This window comes from Periplaneta americana, chromosome 5 (assembly GCF_040183065.1).
Source record: "Periplaneta americana isolate PAMFEO1 chromosome 5, P.americana_PAMFEO1_priV1, whole genome shotgun sequence".
Lineage (NCBI taxonomy): Eukaryota > Metazoa > Arthropoda > Insecta > Blattodea > Blattidae > Periplaneta > Periplaneta americana.
In genome coordinates, this window is record NC_091121.1 from 55,316,847 (window position 1) to 55,340,717 (window position 23,871).

At 38.0% G+C, this 23,871-nt stretch overlaps 1 protein-coding gene across 1 annotated transcript in view; it reads left to right on the forward strand.

Annotated features, from left to right (window-relative positions):
- Positions 1 to 3,116: 3,116 nt before the first annotated feature.
- Positions 3,117 to 23,871, forward strand: part of LOC138700413 (neural cell adhesion molecule 2-like) — a 300,957-nt gene continuing 280,202 nt past the window's right edge. Inside the window, exons 1-2 of the mRNA XM_069827031.1 lie at positions 3,117 to 3,240; positions 4,973 to 5,124. Of these exons, the coding sequence (XP_069683132.1) occupies positions 3,117 to 3,240; positions 4,973 to 5,124 (276 nt within the window). The remainder of the gene's footprint in view (positions 3,241 to 4,972; positions 5,125 to 23,871) is intronic.

Genomic DNA, 23,871 nt, shown 5'->3' on the forward strand with positions numbered 1-23,871 from the left:
TGCAATATAATAGGCCATATATTATGTAATAAAGTGACAATAGTCTTCTGTTTTCATGCTGTCACGAGTGTCGTTAGACATTACAAGAAAACTTTTAATGTCAAAACGTTATAATTTCTTTCCCATTGTAGATCGAGTAAAGACATTTCACGTTTAAAGTCAAATTTATGAAATGGAAACAAAATAAAATTTTAAGTGTACGAGAGGTAGTTTTAAAGTCTAACGTCTTACATATATTTTTTGAATATAACTGGAGCTACTGAAATATACATGCCGTAGCTCAAATCTTGTTTTCAGTTATTTATTTTTCATAAGATCACGTCCAATTTCTTCCACTTTCTACAGAGCATCGTACGTGAATATTGTAACGCTGTCTAACAATCCCATACACTATAGCAGTACTATAATTTCAATATTGAAAGTTGTGTAATATTATAGATACTATCTGTGTTGACAGTTCTCATTTCACTCTGATATAATAAAGAATTTAATTAAATATTACGTACCTGTCTGCTGTCTAAGCCTTCACCTTATCCTGTATTTGTATTGTTCATTACTTGTTGCCTGTATCTTAAACACAGAATAATTAATTTGTAACCTTTTAACGAAGTATTCCAGAGCAGATTAATATGTCTTAATGAATGCCTTTCCAGTTATCCATTATGAGCAGAAAGAAAGTCAAATCCCAACTTACATTACCTTAAGTCTCAAATTAGTTGTACATACAATGTGCTCTGCGTGAAAGATTTATATACAGAGTGTTTCCAGACTAGTGTTACAAACTTTCAGGGATGATGGCGAAGGGCACATGTATCAATTTGATCTCAGGAACCCTGGTCCGGAAATGACTGAGTCGAAAGTTATAAGCAAAAATAATTGTGTGGAAATGGAATTGTAATTTCGAACCACGTGTCCTCCTTCCCTTAACCTTTGGAACAGTCGTGGAAAGATGGTATGGGCCGGATGTCTCCTACGTGGGTACTTGTACCCGATACAATCTATGAGCTTGTCTACTGTTGCCATTGGCTCATCCGTATTCGAAAATCATGTCTGTATATTCCTCTCTCGTGTACTCCTCCATTTCACTAGGACTGATCGACTGGACACTGCAATTTGTACACATACAGATGTACATTTCAGGACCGACCATGTCCGTTACACACTACGCTATCTGCATTTCTTTAGTGTAGTTTCCTGTCCCCACCCCTCAGACAGCGCAGTGAATGGAATACTGTAAGTAGACAACGTAAACAACGTCAGATGAATACAGTATGTGTAAGATGTACAGAGGAATAAAATTATTTCATTTCCACACAACTATTTTTGCTTGTAACTTTCGACTCGGTCATTTCCGGACCAAGGTTCTTATCTAAAATTGATACATGTGCCCTTCCCTATCATCTCTGAAAGTTTGTAACACTAGCCCGGAAACACTCTGTATAAAGAGTGTCCCAACAAGAACGCCGGATTTAATAATGTGAATAAATGCAACAAAAACCAGATAACAGTGCCGCAAACTCAGCAATAAAAAGACAGTGTTGACACATTGCTCCATTGTCTTGGTCAGGCTAGTGGGCGCCATTTGTGGCGTACGTCATAAGGCGGAATACGTCACTCACCCATTCCTTCCACCCCCGCGTCATTGACTTGGTAGGGGAGGGGATTTATATTCGGTGTCTGTATTATGTGATTGCGTACTGGCCACAGATACGTCATTCAACGCCGGTGGACTGTGGACAGGGAACCAACGCTTTCCCCATGTTTTCACCCTTCTCTCGCCAGTTCTTCATCTCTGATCTTGGTGTTGGTTTGGCGGCGATGTTATCTATTCTAGCTATAATGTGTATGTATTTATTCACATTGCAAATGGCAAATGGCAGTGGTAACTAATTACACTCAATAATGACAATTAATAATAAACGAAATTAATAATAAATTAATCATACTCATAATTTATGCTAATAATAATAAATAATAATAGTATAATAAAATTAACAAGGAACATCCTAAATTAAATGAAGCACGATCACTTAAAATAACATTTAAAGTAAATCTAATGTGTATCTTAAGCTAAAGTTCGAACTAAAACCCACGAGTATGATATGTTCATACATCACAAGTATCTTTCAGCACTGCACTCATTTCGCTGACAACTCACTTACTGCACTGGTACTACGACACATTCACGGATACTATCCTGTTTCACTAATACTTCAAAAACATTTCACTGTTCAAATACTTTGCTCTACTCTCTCTCTCGCTCTCTTTATATATATATATATATATATATATATATATATATATATTTATATATATATTTTTATTCACATTAGGTGCTGGACTTCGGACTCATTTCACCGGCATAATCACCTTCATTTCATTCAGACGCTAAATAAACTAGACGTTGATACAGCGTCGTAAAATAATCCCCCAAAAAATATTCACATTAGGTTTATTTCTGCAGCGAGTTTGTGTTGGTTTGACAACTGTTTGGAAACTTTTCCAACTTCAACTATTGCGCATGATCCGAGATGATTGGTTTGAAATTAATTTCAAACCATCCCTGCACGAACGCTCATGTAATATAAAATAATTTACTAATATCATAATTATATTGAAGACGTTATTAAATTGCACAGTATGTTTTAATAACCAATATAGATAAGCATGGAAACAAAATATCGTATAAATTAAAAAATTACGTTTGTGGTCATTCCAGTGCAACTAATTTTATGCGCATGCGTGACACTGTGTTTTGAGATTAGTTTGCTCTTGATCCGCAAATGTTTCTGACAGTCAGCAAATGGTTTGGGGCCGGTTTGATATGCTGCAAGAACGCCTGACTTCAATCCGCAAATAGAGTGAACAGTGAAGTCGATGTGCGCATGCTCACGACGGTTGGAAACATTGGAAACTGCTGCAGAAACAAACCTATAATTAAGTTGAGCGTTCTTGTTGAGACACCCTTTAGTTCAGTGCGAATCAATCTTTACTATAGAAACGGAATTAGTATTGTTTAAGACAAAGCCCACTGTGCTATGTTTGTAATGGGACAAGTGGAGGGTTGTTCCTTGTGAGACAGCGATTGGAGGTCTGGGGATGGTTAGGGTCAGATCATGATCACAGAGTCTGATGGGTCACATTCCACAGTACGATCTGCACGTCACGGCGCCTGGCGTCCAGACGCCACAGGAATTCGCAGGACACAAATAAGCCAGCTGTCAGATGCCGTGACGTTGTGTGTGCAGGAGTGAGCTAAGGAGTGGCGATTAATTGCTTTTCCTGAGCACTTGTGCGAGTCAATAGAGTTACTTATGTTAGTTTTGCCATCCTAGTTGCATTTTTGTTAGTTTCTGAGCATGTTATCCGTTTATCAAGTGTGATGGAACGTTAAAACTTGTTAAAATTAACAACTTTTAATTATATCCCGTGTTAAATATTGAAATTGAAAAGGTACTTTAACTTTGTGACTAGTTTCGGTGTGGTATCCGCCACCTTCAAACAGTCTACTGAGGTTTACACGCGTTTTTCAGATATCATGTTGCTCGATGTTATAAGAGAGGGATATGTGTGCAGTAGTGGGGGTGTTTTGTATTAGGTTTGTGTTGAACAAAGCGTACGTTTGGAAATTAATTTGAGTGTTCAGGATATGTTGGTCTCCTGCTGTGACTGAGTGGTCAGATCTTCAGCCTGTCACGCAGGCGGTCCGAGTTCGAATCCAGGTCAGGTCCGGATTTCTCATTGATAAGTCCATAGTGGCACTTGTGGCAGTCTGGGTTGTTCTCAGGGTTGTTCCGTTTTCTCATATTAGGCATCTATATAATTCCGTCAACATTTCTCCATTTCGTTGTCATCCCGTTCGCATAGCATTTCTCGAACGCCGGAAGGCAACGGCCTGCGAGTGGGGGTTGCCTGCTCGAAAGCTGGGTACGCAGCGAACCTTAGTGTAGTCAGCCGGTGTGAGTAGTGAATGCACCTAGCTTGAGGGTTAGTGCAATAGATCATAAAAAGTCGCAATGCTGGGTCATAGTGCTCTCCTTCCGAAAATTATATATATGCTAGTATGTTTAATTTTTTACCTTACGGTGCTATATGTAAAATTGTCATATATGTTTGTATATTGTTGTAGTTGTGGTTGGATCTGGTGATTGTACGTAAGTGCATCTACTGTGTAATTTGGTTATGGCTATGCTATGTTCTTTGTATCGTAGGCCAATTGGAAAGGTCTAATAGTTTGTCTAATGTAAATCGTTACAAATATAGTACCGGTATGTCATTAGTAAACACCTGCCGGATTGTGTAATATATTTGTTTTTCCTGTTTGTGTGTTAAGATGTTTTTGTAGTGTGTTCTCACTGTTTTGTGTTCTGTATACAATGTTGTACTACTTTAGTTTCCCGACTGAAGACACAATTTGTTATGTGTTTTTGTTTTCGTATGTTAGTGTAATTAATGTACTTGTTATCTTGTGTTTGTGTTGCTTTCCTTTGTTCTTGTGATTGGGATTATGAGTTTTGTGATTGTGATATTTTGTGATTAGGACTTTTTTTAAATAAAAACGTTCATTGTACCAAAATTTATTGTATGTCATTCTACGAAGAATATTTAATAATTAATATATATGTATGGCTTAAGAAATTTCAATTCTGCAGCGTAGAGAAAGCACATGAAAAATAAGAATGTTAGAAGATATAAATTTTGGAAGGAAGATATAAAAGGAGAAATAAGTAAGAAATGTATTACAAATAAACACAGAATGAAAAATAGACTGTCATTTTTATACAAGAGTTCACCTTCTGAGAAATGCTCCAGTTTCATGTTCTCGATGTCATAATGCAATGCGATCCGTTAGTTCAAAAACGTCCATCGGCACAGATACATGAAATAAGTTTTAAGAAGAGGGATTTTTGACTTGCAACTGTACTTTTTTTGGACTAAGCAGTTCTGTATAGCGAATATTATTTTGTTGCAGTGCGGCCACTGGACGTCAGGTTGCTTGGGGAAAACCAACCGCTGAGCGCCGCCAGCGAGTACGAGGTGGCGTGCCAGTCGTCGGGGGCGCGGCCCCCGGCTAGCATCTCCTGGTGGAAGGCAGGCGTTCTGCTCGACCACACCCGCGAGACGGTGAGCATGTAATTTTCTCTCTAGGGATCGTTCCTACAGTATTCTGACCCAGCGTTGAGTGATTGGCATCCATTTTGCGAGTTTGCGTCATTATTTCATCGTTATGAAACACCACAACATTGCCATAATGGAGGTACATGAATAAAAGTTAGAGAACATACAGAGTGTCGACTATTTAACTTCTATACGTACACTGAACACAAGTGTAACATTTTGTCGTAATTGTAACGGTTTACTCAAAAATCTAATACTGGTGTTAGTCCTCGCTTAGTATATATCAGTGGAGGGTTGACTCATCTGAGAAAGATCACGAGACATGGTCTAATTACAACAAAACTGGTAGCATTAAAAGCTGATATTCGTCAGTGCGAAGTACAGTGAGTTCGCGGATGCAAGCAGACGTGCTAATTGGGGAAATCTGTAACTGGTTGACAGACAGAAACACCAGGATCGTTGCTAGAATTCACTGTGGTTCATGATAAATAACTTCATAAATAATATCAACACAGTCTCATCCACTTTCGGTAGACTCGATGAGGTTCTCAAAAATACAGACACAAATTGTATTACAAGCATTACATAAATACTACTAGGTTCAAAAAGTTCCCGGAATTTTACTACCATTTTTCGTATTAATATATAACAAGGGATATTATACATTTGTTTTGTTGGTAACATTCATGATGTCATTTCCTTAAAGTTTGCTGATAATGGCAATTATTGGTTTTGAGTTGTAGGCAATTGTTTATCATAGTGTTTTGTTTGTTCGTCGCATTTTGTAATTATGTCCACAGAGCAAAGTACAAACATTAAGTTCTGTGTTTTGCTGGGGACATGATCAGTATGGCTGATGAAGATGGTGATTTCTTAAACAAAATGAAACTGGTGCTACTTGTACGACCCAGTCCCTAAACGACAGTCATCTGAGTGGAAATCGAAAACATCTCCTCGGAAGCAAAAATTTCCTAGGGAAACTTCCAAAGGCAAAGTTATTTTAAATGTTATGTTTTATTTAACGACGCTCGCAACTGCAGAGGTTATATCAGCATCGCCGGATGTGCCGGAATTTTGTCCCGCAGGAGTTCTTTCACATGCCAGTAAATCTACTGACATGAGCCTGTCGCATTTAAGCACACTTAAAGCAAAGTTATGTTGGAAGTTTTCTTCGACTGTCAGGGTCTCATGCACCATGAGTTCATTCCAGAAGGTCGTACTGTAACGAAAGAATTGTACGTAGAAACCCTCCGTCGCCTCTGGGACGCAGTGAGAAGGAAACGTCCAGAAAAGTGGGTAGAAAACAACTGGTTCCTTATGCATGACAATGCACCTGCTCATCGCGCAATTATTGTAAAGAATTTTCTTGCCAGGCACAACATAACTGCTTTGGATCACCCACCATACTCTCCTGATCTCTCACCACCTGATTACTTTCTGTTTCCCCGTCTGAAAAGTCATCTGAAAGGACGGAGATTCAATGCTGAAGAGGTTATCGCAAACGCGACGAGAGCACTAAGACGGGTTTCACAAAATGGCTTCCAGGCCTGCTTCCAGGAACTCTGCACGCGTTGGCAAAAGTGTGTTGTTGCGGAAGGCAACTATTTTGAAGGGAATGCTGTAGAATAGTGTTTAAGGTACGTTGTTTCTATGATGCTAGCAAATTCCGGGAACTTTTTGAACCTAGTATGTATATCGTAATTAATGCCAATGGAAGAAGAGGAAACTGGAAGATAAACAATTACTGTCATGCAGAGGCTAAAACAAATTTTGACGGCGAAATTCGAGGGCGAATCTACAGATCTTTGCCCCTATTTTTTTCAGCCTCAGCGATAAACAACAGGGCAATCAAAATATAGGCAGTGTTCTAAATACCTTTATTTTTCCACATAGTCACAACCACGAGTTAGACTTTGTAAAACAGTTATATTACCGGTTGTTCTTTATGGTTGTGAAACTTGAACTCTCACTTTGAGAGAGGAACAGAGATTATGGGTGTTCGAGAATAAGGTTCTTAGGAAAATATTTGGGGCTAAGAGGGATGAAGTTACAGGAGAATGGAGAAAGTTACACAACACAGAACTGCACGCATTGTATTCTTCACCTGACATAATTATGAATATTAAATCCAGACGTTTGAGATGGGCAGGACATGTAGCACGTATGGGCGAATCCAGAAATGCATATAGAGTGTTAGTTGGGAGGCCGGAGGGAAAAAGACCTTTAGGGAGGCCGAGATGTAGATGGGAAGATAATATTAAAATGGATTTGAGGGAGGTAGGATATGATGATAGAGAATGGATTAATTTTGCTCAGGATAGGGACCAATGGCGGGCTTATGTGAGGGCGGCATGAACCTCCGGGTTCCTTAAAAGCCAGTAAGTAAGTAAGTAAGTAAGTAAGTAAGTAAGTCACAACCACGGTTCAGGCATTTGTCCCATCGCACTACTACTTTGGAGATGCTGCTCTTGTAGAATTTGACGGTCAAGCTCGGAACCACCGCCGGGCAGCGGGCTTCGCGTCATCGTTGGAAATGAACCTCTGGCTTGCCAGGAACTTCTTCAGTGGACCGAACACGTGGTAATCACTGAGCGAGGTCTGGACTGTACGGTGGATGCTGCATAACGTCCCATCGGGATGACTGCAGTCGGGCGGTGCGGCGATCCTCTTTGCAACATGAAGCCTGGCGTTGTCATGGTGGAGAACCACACCCCACGAGAATCCCCTGGCGCTTTTTCCTGATGGCAGCTCGCAGTCCGTTGGCTGGCGGTAGTTCCGCACTCGACCGACCGAATTCTACAACTGCAGCATCTCCAAACTAGTGTTGAGATGGGACAAATGCCTGAACCGCGATGGTGACTATGTGAAAAATTAGACAAAGATACTTAGAATACTGACTGTATTTTGATTTTTCTGTATGTTTATTATTGTGGCTGAAAAAATAGCGGTAGAGACTTTGGAATTCCCCTAGTATTTACAGCAAAAAAAAAAAAAAAACTTCAAAATTTAACATTAAGATCAGAGCAATTTCAAAACGTAGTAAATTTGTCAGATTTCAGATCGGCCATAAAAGCAATAGTAAAAACGTACAACGGAACAGCGTATGCTGCAAATTTATCCACGATGTACAGAATATGAATAAGGAAGTAGTGATTCAGTGGATCCCATCAAACTGTGACTTACAGCTCACATCCTTCCGAAAGGGAGCTTCCATCTTTCAGATCAAACCAAACCCAACACCATATGAATCTGACAAAATATTCGTATTAATATACACAAAAGTCAGGCACGCATCTGAGAACAAGAAATGGTAAAAATTATAGAGACCGCACTCTTGTACCGCAAGCCCCCCCCCCCCAAGAAGAAATCATCAGTTACTTGCTTGAGACTACTCACAGATTTTGACTGTCCCTGGAAACATCTTCAAAAAATTCTCGTCTTACTCTCAGCTGACTGTAATATATGTAACAACGAAGTCGAGATGGATGCATCCCACCTGTAAGTCTGCCCAGCAGTAGCGACTGAGACCTGTGCCAACGCAAAATATTGAAGAGCTAGACTTAATGGCTTGAATGCCAAAACAGCTCATTGGAAACCAACCAAACAAAATTCAAATATACATGATTAAGTCTCCTTGTAAGGGAACATGAGGTTGTGAGAAAGTATCTGTGTGAGCTCTAAGCCTATTGGCCACTTGCCTTAATTCTATTTCAACGTTTCCGTTGAAAAAACTTGCTGGATTTTGAAAGAGGGAAAAGCAGAAAATGAATGTAACCTAATAGGTACAATGTAAGGGTAGGAATTAGAGATGAACAAAACTAACTGTCGCTCTCGTTCGCTGTGTTCGCTGCTTTGTCTTTCGAGTCTCGCTCGTCACTCTCGAAATAGCATTTGGTCGGCGTGAAAAGATTTCGTAACTTTGAATAACATACACCAGTGATCGCCAAAAGTTGTGTCGCGACACATGCTCCTGCCTCCACTCAAGCGTAACCATGGCATCATACCCCCACCCTCTGTTTACAGTCTTCACTTCGATATAAGGCAAGACATTTATCAGCAGCGGACGTACACATGTAATGTTACAAGTGTGTAGGATAATATGTTTTGATGTCTTTTGCAAAACAAAAAAAAGGTAATTGTAAAAACTTAATTTTAAGGAGCAAGGGAGTACAAGTATTTCTTTTGTGCAGATGGCAAAAATATGAGATAGTTAATTTGTTGTAGAATTTTAAATGATGTATAAAAGAACAAAATGTACGTTGTCATTATTCTTCTTGATATAAAGACTACCACGCCCTTACCTGTAACTTGAATATATCATTAATAAACGAAAAATAAAAATGATCGGCTCCTATATCTTAATCGGAGTAAAATACTTCGACTTTTTTTTCGACGTATGTAGTGTAATTTGAATATTTCATTAATAAATAAACAATAAAAAGTGTCGAATTCTATACCTTAATCAGAGTAAAATATTTCGACGTTTTTTTGAAGTATGTAGCGTAAATTACAATTTCGCGACCAGCCTGGTACGTTTTTCTAATTTCAGATATCTGCTGATGTAGAGTACACGTTCTTTTTTATGGTAAATAAGAAAATATATTATCTTTATTTTACTAATAATACAAAAATAATGAATAGGAGGATAAAAGTTAACACGGAAAAATATGTGTGTAGTTAATAAGTAGAAGAATATTATATTGTTTTTGTTTTCTGGTCACAGTCCGTCTCTGCACTGTTATTCGCTGCATACCTGAGGAGATACCCATTCCATCCCTCTCCCTGCGATTGTGGTGTGCGGGTTGCATTTCTATTACGTCACACTTTCGCGGTGTTTGGCAACCACTGACATACACCATTGAAATAAATAACATAAATGTTTAAATGGGACAAAAAGACGAAACAGAACAGTATCTTAGTTATCAAAATGTTTTGGTTGTATTATATAATGTTACCTATGGTTATATAAGTAGAAAAAGAAACAATTCTCAAATAAATTTGCATTTCTTAGAAACATAAAACATTAACATCTTTTTACTTGAGATTGCACACTTGATCTTAAATGAAAAGAAAATTCCTAGCCTTTTAATAAGGGCCTAGTAATTAAATAAAGACTGGGGAACGGATTATTATACATTGAGAGGTAGAGAAGTTTCAAATAGGTTACTTGATTGTTTATATATACATATATATATATATATATATATATATATAACAATTGGCAAAGTAGATAAAAGTTCAGTCAGGTATAAACAACTGTGGCGATTGAAGACTGCTTGACGTTTGGGACTTCGAGAGATGATCAATATCGAGTCTCGGAAGACTCGGTAGTCTTTACGTCAAGGACGCGACATAAGTTAATACAACATTGTCGTGCGGGTTTTCTGCTTTGCGGGAGCTGTTAGTTTCGCTTTCTTGATCGTTGTTCATCTCTAGTAGGAATGTTGCTTGCAAGCACGATCAGCATCACGACCGGGAGTTGCCGAAGATGTTTAAAGTCTGGGCAGAGTGAGTGCTGAGAGGGAGCGTCGCTCTCCTCACCAGGCAAGAGATCCAAGGCCTTGAACTAAGCGAGAATGCCGACATATCCTTTGGTCAACGTTTCTGCTCCTTTATGAGCAATAAGATCCATTTAAGCCTCCATTGATAACAAAATTACCACCTATAAAGAAGAGTGTGGTATACTTTATGAAATTTAATTTCTTGCTATTACTCACCTAGCCTTGTACACATGCTATAGCACATATTATAATTTTATAAATGTTAAGATTGGAAATATTTAAACAGGAGTTACGCCCGGTTTCTGGAAAGACAGTTAGCCTACCTGTACATACAGAGTTATCTACGATTTAATGCGTTGATATGTTTGAAACGAGTTTCCGAAACAACAGTTATCGTAATCTTCATAGTTATCTGTGCTTCAACTGGTAACTGTGCCTTGGTCTGTAGTTACCGGGCTGTTAATACTGATTCGAACAAATACCGACATGCGGCGCTACTGCATTACTGTTTCGTAAACTATAATAACTGATATTAAATAATAATATAAACCGGAATTAATTAATTTACTATATTATCTGTATAGTTTAAAAAATTGACGTTTTATTTACGTAACTTACGGTAAGTGTTCTACTTTGTATGATATATTAGAATAATAATACGTGTTTGTAAAGACAATTTCGAATATCAAAGCTTAATTTTCGTCATAAACTTTAGATCCTATGTCATCAGTCAAGGAATATTTTATTCTTGGGTGCTCTACCAATGCCAATGGTATTTCGGTCTGCTAAAAGTACATTTAAACACATGAAAGCATTCATATGGACGAATGTAACATATTTTTATATTACCAATATGGCTGCCATAACCACCACAGCTGACTGCGATTGCAGTTTTGTAGCAGAAATTACATCTAGCCCTCTCTCCTTTAGTATTATTTACCTCGATGATCACGCCAAATACCAACAATTATTGCTTTTTTAATCATATTACGATTGAGATGGAAGTGTACATGTACACTATCGTTTATCACACGGTTTCTTAATTAAAAAGCCTGCTCCTATTACTATAGAGCTCACTGCCATATTACTACTGAAAACTTCTGCAAATAAAAATAACTATAAATAACTAAAAATCACTAACAAAATACTAGTGTAGACATCTATGGACAACAAAAGATACTGAACTTGAAGTTAGCTCAACTGTTAGTTACAAGATCTGATAAATCTATATTTAACTTTCGGAAATTGATGAGTTAGCTGAGGTGTACCAGAAACCGGGTATAAAAGTGATCGCTTTTTAATGAAAGAAACGTAATGGAGATTTTTGTTTACGTTGAAATTAAAATGAGAATTATGTAACTGGAAGTCACGGGCATAGCGTAGGTGATAGACGCGTTTGTCTACTCATCTAGAGTTGTTCTCGGACGTGAATTCGACTCTCGCTTGGGCCGATTACTTGATTGGGTATTCTGCGAGATTCTTACGAACTGTAAGGCGAATGTCAGGTAATTCATGACGAATTTTTGTCATAATCTCAATATCTATTCCATCGAAGCTAAATATCCTCGTATTTGATACTGCATCGTTAATAATTACTAAAATATAACTGGAACTCGTACAACAGGGTCCTGAGATGGGCACAGTCTTCATCTCTGATTAGTCGTTGGAAAAAAATGTCTTATAAAGTGACGAGGGAAGTTGTACTGAATTAAATTACAGTTTCTTGTCAAGATGTTAAAACATTCTTGTCTGCCACTGTTACAAGTTAAATTGTTCCGAAGCAGTTACAGTAATGCCTTGTCATAATGACTATAAAACACGATAAATCACTTTTAAGACATACACCCCCAACGCTGTACACAGACACAATGTCTACTACTTTCATAAACGAGGTTGTAGCGGAAATGAAAAAGACGTAGAATCCATAGCAAGAACAAAATATTGCTCTCATGGCTCGTATATCTTCGACTCCAGTCTCGGATTCGCTGTGTAAATGTATCAAATCCGATCATCCGTTAAAGAAAGATGACGTGTCCTACCAGAAGCCCCACCCCACAATGTCTTACTTCTACGCAGAGTAATTAATTGCAGTACATCACAGTCTTCCTTCCAGCAGAAAATGAAACTAAACTACTATCCTATGCCAAAACATCTCTCTCTTCCGTTAAAACAGATTTTTTTTTACGATACAGTGCCAACCAAAAGTGAAAGACCAACCGCACGTACATGCATATTTAGATAATTTCTTCTCTAGACTTGAACTTTTCCTCTGTCTCTAAATCGGTTGTTTAACGACATTGTAGCAACTGCTTGGTTATCTGGCGTTGGTGGAATTGGTCATAGAGAAATGGCAATAAGTTTGAGAATTCACCATCGGATTATATGATATTTCCCTTACAGCTGAAAATCTCGGGGAAATACCCACTCATTTAAACAGGCGCAGTGGAATTCGAACACACGCCCGAGCTGAGCCTCGAGGCAGACGTCGCTCGTTAACTTCTAATCTACGCCGGTGGTTCCCGAAAGTATTCTGAATATTTTCTGAATTTAGGAAGGTAACTGAAGATTATATTTTGAAAACGAAGTATAAACATTTCTGCAGAACATTCATAATTATGATATGTTATGTATTAAAAACGGTTAATTCGTCTTTCGAAAATTATACAAGTTATAGGCATTAAAATACATTTTTAAATGGTAGAAATGTTAACTTGACGTTACTCGACCCAATTCTACAACGTGGTTCACAGATGCCCCTAATGTCGAGAAGCCTAAAGCACTTACAAGCAAACATTCTGATGGGGGCAGATTAAAAAGTTAAATTATTTTCTTTCACCATGTTAATAATGTCAAAAGCAGTGGTTATACAAATTTTGGCCACTCGACCGAAATTACGAGGGCTGTAAATAAATAACTTCGCCAGGGGCTATTAACAGAAAGAAAACACAATTTTATTGGAAAAAAATTATTGGAGCAGACACAGCAATAGTTGAGCTATTTTTCAGCATATTCCCAACCGGAATTGAGACATTTGTCATATCATGGGATCGAAAGAGAGGTGCAGACGGCTATCAAACACTGGTTCCGATCCCAGGCGGCTGACATCTACGACACAAGGATACAAAAAATTGATCCCATGGTATGACAAATGTCTCAATTCCAGTGGGGTATGTGTTGACAAATAGCACAATTGTTTTATCTGTTTCAATAAATCTTTCCATGCAATTTTGCTTTTTTTCTGTAAACGGCCCTAGGGAAAATTACTTTCTGGACGGACGAGTGGCCAAAATTTGTATTAGCACTTCTTTTGACATTATTAACATGGTGAAAGAAAAAAATAACTCTTTTATCTGCCCCTAACAGAATGTTTGCTTGTTAGTCGTCAGAGACACTACAAAGAGCACCATAGCCTGTGCGTCTAAATTATATTTGTAATCGATGATGATCATGTTGAAGAAGAAGAAGAAGAAGAAGAAGAAGAAGAATTGTTGGGATGTCACAAGAGAATCGGACTGAGAGAAAACACTTTGTTTTCTGGCCCACTGGCTTGCTCAACACAAGTTTCAAATTCAGTGTGGATGTACCGGGATTTGAACCCGGGTTCCCTGACCTGTAAGCCCAGCCCGCTATCACTGAGCTACAGTGATCATGGATTTTTTAATAATGCGAAATTTATTTATTTACTCTTTTTTTTTAGGTTTTACTTATCCGTTGTGTATGGCAAGAGATTAAATTGCCATATAAATTCTCATATTTAACGTTTGGCGTGTTTGACGCTGTTGTCATTCCACGCGAAAATATGCTTTATGAGGACCTTCTGGACAGTTGTTCATCATGTGAAGATGCCGTGAAGTCTGACGAATCAACTTCCGTATACTTCGTTGGAGGCGAATCCTCGGTCTCATCTCGCCAAATGCTATCTCACTATCACCAATCCCATCGACGCTAAATAACCTAGTAGTTGATACAGCGTCACTAAATAACCAACCAAAAAAACGTCGTTGGAAAGCTTGGTGGACATTCTCTATCTGCTCATCGGAAACAAACTGGCCTCCTCCACACCTTTTCAATATACTCCTAGTGTCCAGAAACTATCCTTGAAATATTTTTATCCTATTGCCGTCTGGTGGTGCTTTGTTATAAACACGATGAAGCTCAATTTCTATGGTAACAATGGACTTAAATTGGAGTACCATAACTTGTGTCTTCTTATATGCTGACGCCATCTTCGCGCACTTAAAACATTGCGATACTCACTAAAGTTGGCTGTAAGACAATTTAGACGGCAATTTCAACTCCTATCGTTCACAAAGAATAAGTCAGAACTGAACAAATTCATGCCTGATCATTAAATATATTCCAATATTATTGCATTTCGATGTATATCCATGAATTGGCCTCCAAGTTCTCCCGATATTGTGGCGCTGGATTATTTTATGGGACTATGTGAAAGACAGAGTATAGACAACTAAAATGGTTAACCATCGTGATCTCTGTGTCCGGACTTTGGAAGTCATTGTTACCATTATTCCAGACATGCTGGAGCGGAAATTGAATTCAGACTAGACATCCTTCGTGCCAACGCAGGCGCTCACGTAGACCTAGAAGTGTTTATTATTATAATTTTTTTTTACAAATGTAATACCTCATACGACTCACTTTTGTAAATAAATTTCCTTTATGTTTATTACTTTGTTATTGGAATAAAATAGGGCATTTGGGTGCAGGACATTCTGTTTAAGGTATTTAGATGTCGAAACATATTGTTTAAATATACTGTAAGTAACTTTATTAAAAGTAAGGTATGGTTAACATTTAAAAACACAATTTCACACGTTAGAAACTGGAGTTCAGTTTATTATCTGATCTGCATATCGTATCGGTTGCTTGAAAAATTTATAAATAATTCATAATATAAATAATGACATTTTATCTAAGATGCCTCTGTATGCGTTATTTCGTTTTATTATGGAAATTTATTCGCCTAATAATGGTTTTATCTCTGAGGATGCTCTATGGAATTACATTCAACATTTTTTTTTATTTGTAACTCATACAGTCTGTCATCATTCCGGAACACTTTTATAGAATTTCAGCTGATCAATTTCATTACTAATAAAATATTTTTGGTAAACCAAAATCATACAATACGATGTTCGTGCTCCGGAGGGCCTACAGAATTTAAGCTGTCTAAAAGCGTGTGAATATGTGAATCGTCCTAAACTTTTAGTTGACACTGTATGACATAATAAATTTTCTTGCGGTCGAGTTGAGAGGAAGCTAAAATGTCGGACCTCGAGTAAAGAGAACAAAAAGTGGGCTCAATCTTTGCCAAATGGCAGCGCTATTGTTGCTGTTCCTGTTGTCGGAATCTTGAAACATAAATCTTACTACAAATTGTGGTCGTAGTTTCAGAGTAAGTGATGTCTCTGACAAATCCTAATTACCTAATCAGTATATGCTCGAGGGCTCTTCCAACTATGTCCAGTAAACCCCTTGAAACCCTTCTCAAATATGTTGATCTTATTCATATTTTATATTTTTATGTAATCGCTGAAACAAGAAACGTAACATTTTCGGATCAAATAATTCTTCCGATTGCTTACGTTGAATGAGTTCTTGGTTACTTTATCGTTGTTTAGTAAGAACGATTCTTCAAAGTTGCTTGAGCGCCACCGGCGTGACTCTGACGATAACATGTTTGCCTGTAGATCCGGAGTTACGCTCCGGCGTGTGTTCGATTCTCGCTAGGGCTGATTACATGGTTGGGTTTTTCTGAAGATTTCCTCAACAGTAAGGCTAATGTTAGGTAATCTGTAGCGAATCCTAGTCCTATCTCGCCAAATACCATATCGCTATCAGCAATTCCATCCACGCCAAATAACCCAGTAGTTAAAACAGCGCCGTCAAATAACCAAGTAAAAAAATATCGTTTGTACGGTGACATATCTACGTACTTATGGCTTTCAAGGTACCCGAAGGTTCTTTGCCACCCTCACATAAGCCCGCCATCGACCCCTATCCTTAGCAAAATTAATCCAGTCTCTACGATCATATCCCACCTCCCTCAAATCCATTTTAATATTATCCTCCCCTCTACGACTCGGCCTCCTCAAAGATCTTTTTCCCTCCGATCTCCCAACTAATACCCTATATGCATTTCTGGATTCGCCCATACGTGCTACATGCCGTGCCCATCTCAAATGTCTAGTTTTGTCCCTAATCAGGTCAGGTGAAGAATACGATGAGTCCAGTTCTGCGTTGTGTAACTTTCTCCATTCTCCTGTAATTTCATCCCCATTAGCCCCAAATATTTTTCTAAGCGCCTTCTTCTCAAACACTCTTAACCTCTGTTGCTCTCTCAAAGTGAGAGTTCAAGTTCCACAACAATACAGAACAACCGGTAATATAAATGTTTTATAAATTCTAACTTTCACATTTTTGAGAGCAGATGGATAACAAAAGCTTCTCAACCGAATAATAACAGGCATTTTCCACATTTATTCTGCGTTTAATTTCCCCCCCCCCAGTGTCATTTATATTTGTTAGTGTTGCTCCAAGTACTTCACCTGACATAATTAGGAACATTAAATCCAGACGTTTGCCATGGGCAGGGCATATAGCACGTATGGGCGAATCAAGGAATGCATATAGAGTGTTAGTTGGGAGACCGGAGGGAAAAAGACCTTTGGGGAGGCCGAGACGTAGATGGGAGGATAATATTAAAATGGATTTGAGGTAGGTGGGATATGATGATAGGGACTGAATTTATCTTGCACAGGATAGGGACCGATGGCGGGCTTATGTGAGGGCGGCAATGAACCTTCGGGTTCCTTAAAAGCCATTTGTAAGTTAGTAAGTGTTGCTCCAAGATATTTGAATTTTTCCACCTCTTCAAAGAATAAATTTCCAATTTTTATATTTCGACATGTCTACGTAGTCACAAATTCAGAGACCTTAGGTTTGATTCTCGGTTGGACAGTGAAAGTTTACCAATGATGCATATGGAGTTGATTTGTTTTTTGTGTTTGTTTAATTTTACGTCAGGCTAAGAAAGAAGCACGCTTAAAATGGCATAAAATATTCTTAACACGGAGGACGAAATGTGTAGATAATTAGTAAAGAGTTATTTGCATTGGACGTCGAATAAAGAATTATTAGTATAATTGAATATTATGAAATAGCCCGACGGATTTTTTTTTACTTGGTTATTTAACGACGCTGTATCAACTATGTTATTTAGTGTCGATGTAATTGGTGATAGCGAGATGAGGCCGACGATTCGCCATAGATTACCTCACATTTGCCTTACGGTTGGGGAGAACCTCGGAAAAAACCCAAACAGGCAATCAGTCCAAGTGCGGATTGAACCCACGCCCAAGCGCGACTTGGGATCGGTATGCAAGCTCCTTAGCCGACTGAGCTGCACCGGTAGCTTCCACGGATATAATAAAATATTATTACAGGAACATATCTTGCATATATCTTGTAAATTTCATCTTGAAATGTGCTTAAGAATTTTGATGAAATGGGGTGGCTACTATTTTCCAGAAAGCGATTTTGGGAAAATTAATTTGTTGTTGTTTATGTTGACGTTGTTTAGTCAACTGTCCAAAGACAGGTTTGAATCTCATAAGTGACACCTATAAGGTATCATTCACGAGACAACTAAGCCAGGATGTAATGGGGTAGGGTAGCCACTTCCTTTCCTCCTCAATTGCATACATCGCTGACTAATAACATATTACACTAATCATACTTGAAATGTATGGGATTCAAAAACCAGACTGATTTCTGCGAACTAATATTCTGCTAGTAATATAATATGACTACATCTAAAGTCTCCATTTACAACTCGAATAAAAAGACTATTTACAAAGCAGTAATACATGAATCTGTGTTTAACCTCTCGACGGCGACTTTCTCCGTCACGGTTTTAATCTCCAATGAAATTCGATTGGGAAGGAAAAAAGTTGTGGCAGTTACCCCAGTTACCAAATTTACCGCCACTGCAGCCGAAAAAGCTACGGAACACATGTTTCTCTGATTCGTCTTAATCCTGATGATTTTGACTTAATTTTACAATCTTTGGAAATAACATATCAAGATATAAAATTTGTATGGCCTAAACATCCCTTTACCGAACGATGATCATTCAGTTTTGTTTCGATGTTGATTGTTAATCAATTTTCCTCTGATTCGTCTTTCATTGTTAATCTTCATGGGCCATATTCATAGACATTCTTAGCGCGGGCTTCCGGTGGATGATCAGCGAACTAACTTTTTTCGTATTCATAAACCAGTGTTAGCGATATGATATGATATGAATCCTGTACAAGTAATCAGTCGATAGCCGGGGATAGTTTAGCACGCTCGTAGCGCGGACTAGCGAAATGTCTATGCATAGCACTCTAAGATTTTAACTTAGAATTACAATTTTTGAAAATAACATAGGAAAATATAAATTTACAAAGCGTCTTCGAAGTACTAGCTGTTGAAATTTCTACATTTTTTACCAAAAAAAGAACAGCAATTGTTACCAAATTGGCCTAATGGTTTTATATTCGAGAAGTATGGATGCTTAGGAAAAAAACAGTAATAATATTTGCTACTAAAAAAACGGTGTGTATGTATGTATGTATTTTATTCACACTGCAAATGGGTATATACCCGGTGGCAGTGGTAACTAATTACACTCAATAATGACAATGAATAATAAACACAACTAATAAAAAACAATAATTAATAATAATAATAATAATAATAATAATAATAACAAGGAGCATCCTAAATTAAATGAAGCATGGTCACTTAAAATAACATTTAAAGTAAGTCTAATTTGTATCTTAACCCTAAGTTCGAACTAAGACCCACAAGTGTGACAGGTTCATACCTGCACAAGTGCCTTTCGGTACTACACTTATTTCGCTGTCAACTCATTCACTGCACCGATTCTACTTGATTTCACTAACACTTCTAAACATTTCACTGTTCAAATACATTGCACAGCCACTTCACTGACACAACACACTTCCTCACTAATAGAACACTTCAAATAACAAGATATCAATTACACCCTTTAAGTAGTGTGTATAATATAGGCTACTACCGTCTATAAGTAAAGTCCTTAAGCCTATTTTTAAACACATTGTAGGGTTCTAGGGTTGTAACAAGACAGATTGAGGTTATTGTTGTAGTTGAAAATTAAGGTTGATGATGATGATGATGATGATGATGATGAAGCTGATGATTGTTTGTACGTGTTAAAAGAATATTATCTGCTTAGGTTACCGAGGAAATTCTAGAATCCAAAGTAGGAGAAAGAAGAGAGGAGCACTAAAAGAAAATGGTTGGAGTATAGGCCGACATGGGCTGAGGAGGATGTACTAAATAGAAAAGGATGAAAAAGTAAAATTTGACCAGCGTGGAGAAATTTTATTTTATTGTAGGTAATGCCTTAAAATAACTTGTATACGTGAACATTGAGTTATGGTAGACCTAAAGCTGCCATGGACGTGTTCTGAATGACCACGGTCTCCGAGTACGCATTCAAATTATTATTATAGACAACAAAACTGATGTAACATGTGAACATGGCTCATTTCCGGGGACATACGGACAATACAATTATCGTAGAGGCCTCCACGTACCATGCAAGTTGATCCATGAGAATTGGGACCATGGCAGATTTTCGTGGCACACGCATAGTTGTCCGTCCAATTAAATCTGCGGAATGGAATAATGTAAATAACATACAGAGGAAAAATACAGTCTGCTCAAAATTATAGTAACTCTGAAACAACACATACCTGGTACATACGCTTACACATTTATGTTATACAAAATTATGGTTTATTTAAAGACGCTCGCAACTGCAGAGGTTATATCAGCGTCGCCGATGTGCCGGAATTTTATCCCACAGGAGTTCTTTTACATGCCATTAAATCTACTGACATGAGCCTGTCGCATTTAAACACACTTAAACGCCATAGACCTGGGCCGGGATCGAATCCGCAACCTCGAACACAAAATACCAGCACTATACCCACTACGCTACCCAGGCCGACTTTATGTTATATAATTCGTTAAAAATATACATATAGTTCGCAGCAACGGAGTTGAGCCGCATATCCTCAATTCCGTTTTGGATTTGAGCCACTGTATAACAGGTATAAAAGACATTTTTAGAAACATTTTATTTTGTTACTTTGGCAGTAAAGTTAAATAACACTACTTCTCGTTCTACTTATTAAATTCGGCCTGCGGACTGGCAGATCGTGTTACATAGTGGTTCCAAATTAATATACTCGGCATAAGTTATAATATGTTTGATTTCTCTTTTCTATTTAATGTTACGATCGCATTTATTGAAAAATGTTTGACTGAGTATAGTATTGTTGTAATCTTTAAGAATTTGGAGTGTTACTATGATCTGTCTCAGGAATCTGTAGAGTGACTTGGTGCATGTGGGGGCGGAATCTATCTGTGCCGGAGTGTATTGCGAGCAGCATCAGTTCGAGGCCGCTAAGGGGTAAGATGCTCGTGGAAGAGTGTTAAGATAGAAATGATCCCCTCTCTTCAAGCGATTGGTAGTTACGTTCAGCCAATGCTTCCCCTAGAGGCCTCCCACATAACACTTGCACATAAGTCTTATTTCGTCTTTCTACTCCATAGATTTCTGAGACAGACCATAGTTGCTTTATACGAGGCGCGTGCATAAAGTAACTTTCCCACTCGTCCCACAGCTAGCAAACCATACGTTGCGCGAAGCGACTGCGTGTACGTGATAGAGTAATGTCCTGGCATGGTGCATGCGCTAGCGGAACTTCCCGAGTGCTCTCAGTAGCTTCGTTTCATTGGTTGAATATGGACGCTCCTATTCCAGCTCCCGCCGCGTGTGAAGTGCGATCATTGATAAAGTTTTTGAATGCACAGAGCATAGCGTCGATTGAAATTTATCGTCAGGTGTGCCAGGTCTATGGGCCTAACGTCATGGGCAAGCAGATGGTGCGTTGCTCCACAAGGTCGTCTGTGATGATGGTTGGCCTCCCACGGCACTCCTCGTCATGCACATTCTGGCGTCCTGCTGAAAATTGTCTTCAGCAGCAACGCATGACGTTAGGCATACAGACCTGACACAGCTGAAGATCAATTTCAATCAGCGCTATGCCCTGTGCATTCAAAAAATTTATCACTGATCGCACTTCACACGCGGCGGGAGCAGGAATAGGAGCGTCCATCTTCAACCAATGAAACGAAGCTACTGAGAGCACTCGGGAAGTTCCGCTAGCGCATGCGCCATGACAGGACATTACTCTATTACGTACACGCAGTCGCTTCGCGCAACATATGGTTTGCTAGCTATGGGACGAGTGGGAAAGTTACTTTATGGGCGCGCCTCGTACATTTACATTGAGGATGCCATAAGACAATGGAAAAATAAGTTTTCCTGGAATAAAATTTCGTGACAATATTAATGGAAACATTTTCCAATGTTCAGATCGTCTGAAGATGTCCCACATCTTTTTGTAGATAACCAGGCTTTTAACGATTTACGTTCAAGCAGGAAAACCACGATACTTAAAGAGAACCCACTCTTTGCTCCTGAGTGTGAAATGCAAGAAATATTATTTCTTTCCTCATCACCAAATATTCAGAATACAATGCGATTGAAGTTACCGTGTTTGTGCCGGGGATGTTTCTTTGGCCGCAAATTGGCCATCATGCCCTCCCCATGCAGCTCATCAGCTTTTAATCATGGATTAATCACACTATATCCAAAATAGCCTCTTAACGAGGAGGTAAATTGACGAGATGTGCCATGTATTAGTAGCTTCAAATAGGATTACACGCGATAATGACCCCTAACAACACATGTGCCAGTCTAGGGCTTTCTATCGATTTATTCTCAATATACCCTTCGCATGCGTCGCTAAGTTTCTCGGATTAAGGACGCGACGTGGCGAAATTCTCTTTAAGTTTGGCATAAAGCCAAAAATGCTTCGGTGATTATAAGCACTTTTATATAGACTTATTAGCAACTTTAATGTGCAGCAGAGTTAATTAAAAGTAATTTGCAGTTTCAAATTGTCGCCATTTCAGTCGTAAAAACTGCCCTTACTGGTGCTTCAGACCAATAGCGCGCTCAATTACCTCGAACTGGCACGTAAATATATTGCTGCCAAAAATTAAAGCTACGGAACAAAAATAATGTGTAATTAAATGGGACCAAAATTAATCACCTACAATATCAGGACAGACAACACAGATTTTCTCTCTCTCTCTCTCTCTCTCTCTCTATATATATATATATATATATATATATATATATATATAATGTTATAATAAAATAGGGTCTGTTGCATTGCTTCGCTACAAATGTATGTTTTTTAAATACTGTAGTGAATAAGATACATTAAAGATTATATATTACAGTTATATGAACTCTAATAAATACAATAAAATTATTAAACAAATTAGTTATAGTCAGACATGTTTCGGAGATGCTTCTCCATCTTCAGTGACTATTCACCACGACGGATGGTTCTGGTGATCGAACCGCGTTGTTGCTTGGCTTAAAGGAGAAAACGCGGTTCGATCACCTGAACCATCCGTCGTGGTGAATAGTCACTGAAGATGGAGAAGCATCTCCGAAACCTGTCTATTACTAATTTCTTTAATAATTTTATTATATTTATTATTGTTCATATAACTGTAATATATAATCTTTAATGTATCTTATCAAATCTATGAACACTGTATAATTGACCTAACATGTGTGTTTTATCTTTAAATACTGTAGTGGATATATTATCAAACGTACACTAGCAACATCAATAAAAACAATATACAGGCTGAACCTTAAGAATGTCATTAATTTCTGAGGTATTTGAAACAAAATTAGTTTAACACAATTTTGTTCGTTTTTGCTTTCTTTTCGAGATAAAAATTATTTTATATGAAACATTCCATACCATGTTTTGAGAAAGCTTTTGATTTAATTCCGAATGTGCTGAGTCAGTTTATGAGAGCAGTTTATTATGATAGGCTAATAAATATTTGAAATAATTTTTAGTTTTGTCCTTTAAATGTGCAGAAATGCCTTCCCATCAAATGTAACAACTTAAAATTCCTTTACAAAACGAAAAGTTACATTTGAAGAGTACAGGGGAAAACAATCAAAGTCACAATTCTCATAAAGTAATAACATAATCTAATCCAGTATATTACAACAATCTGTAGTGTTTTCTTA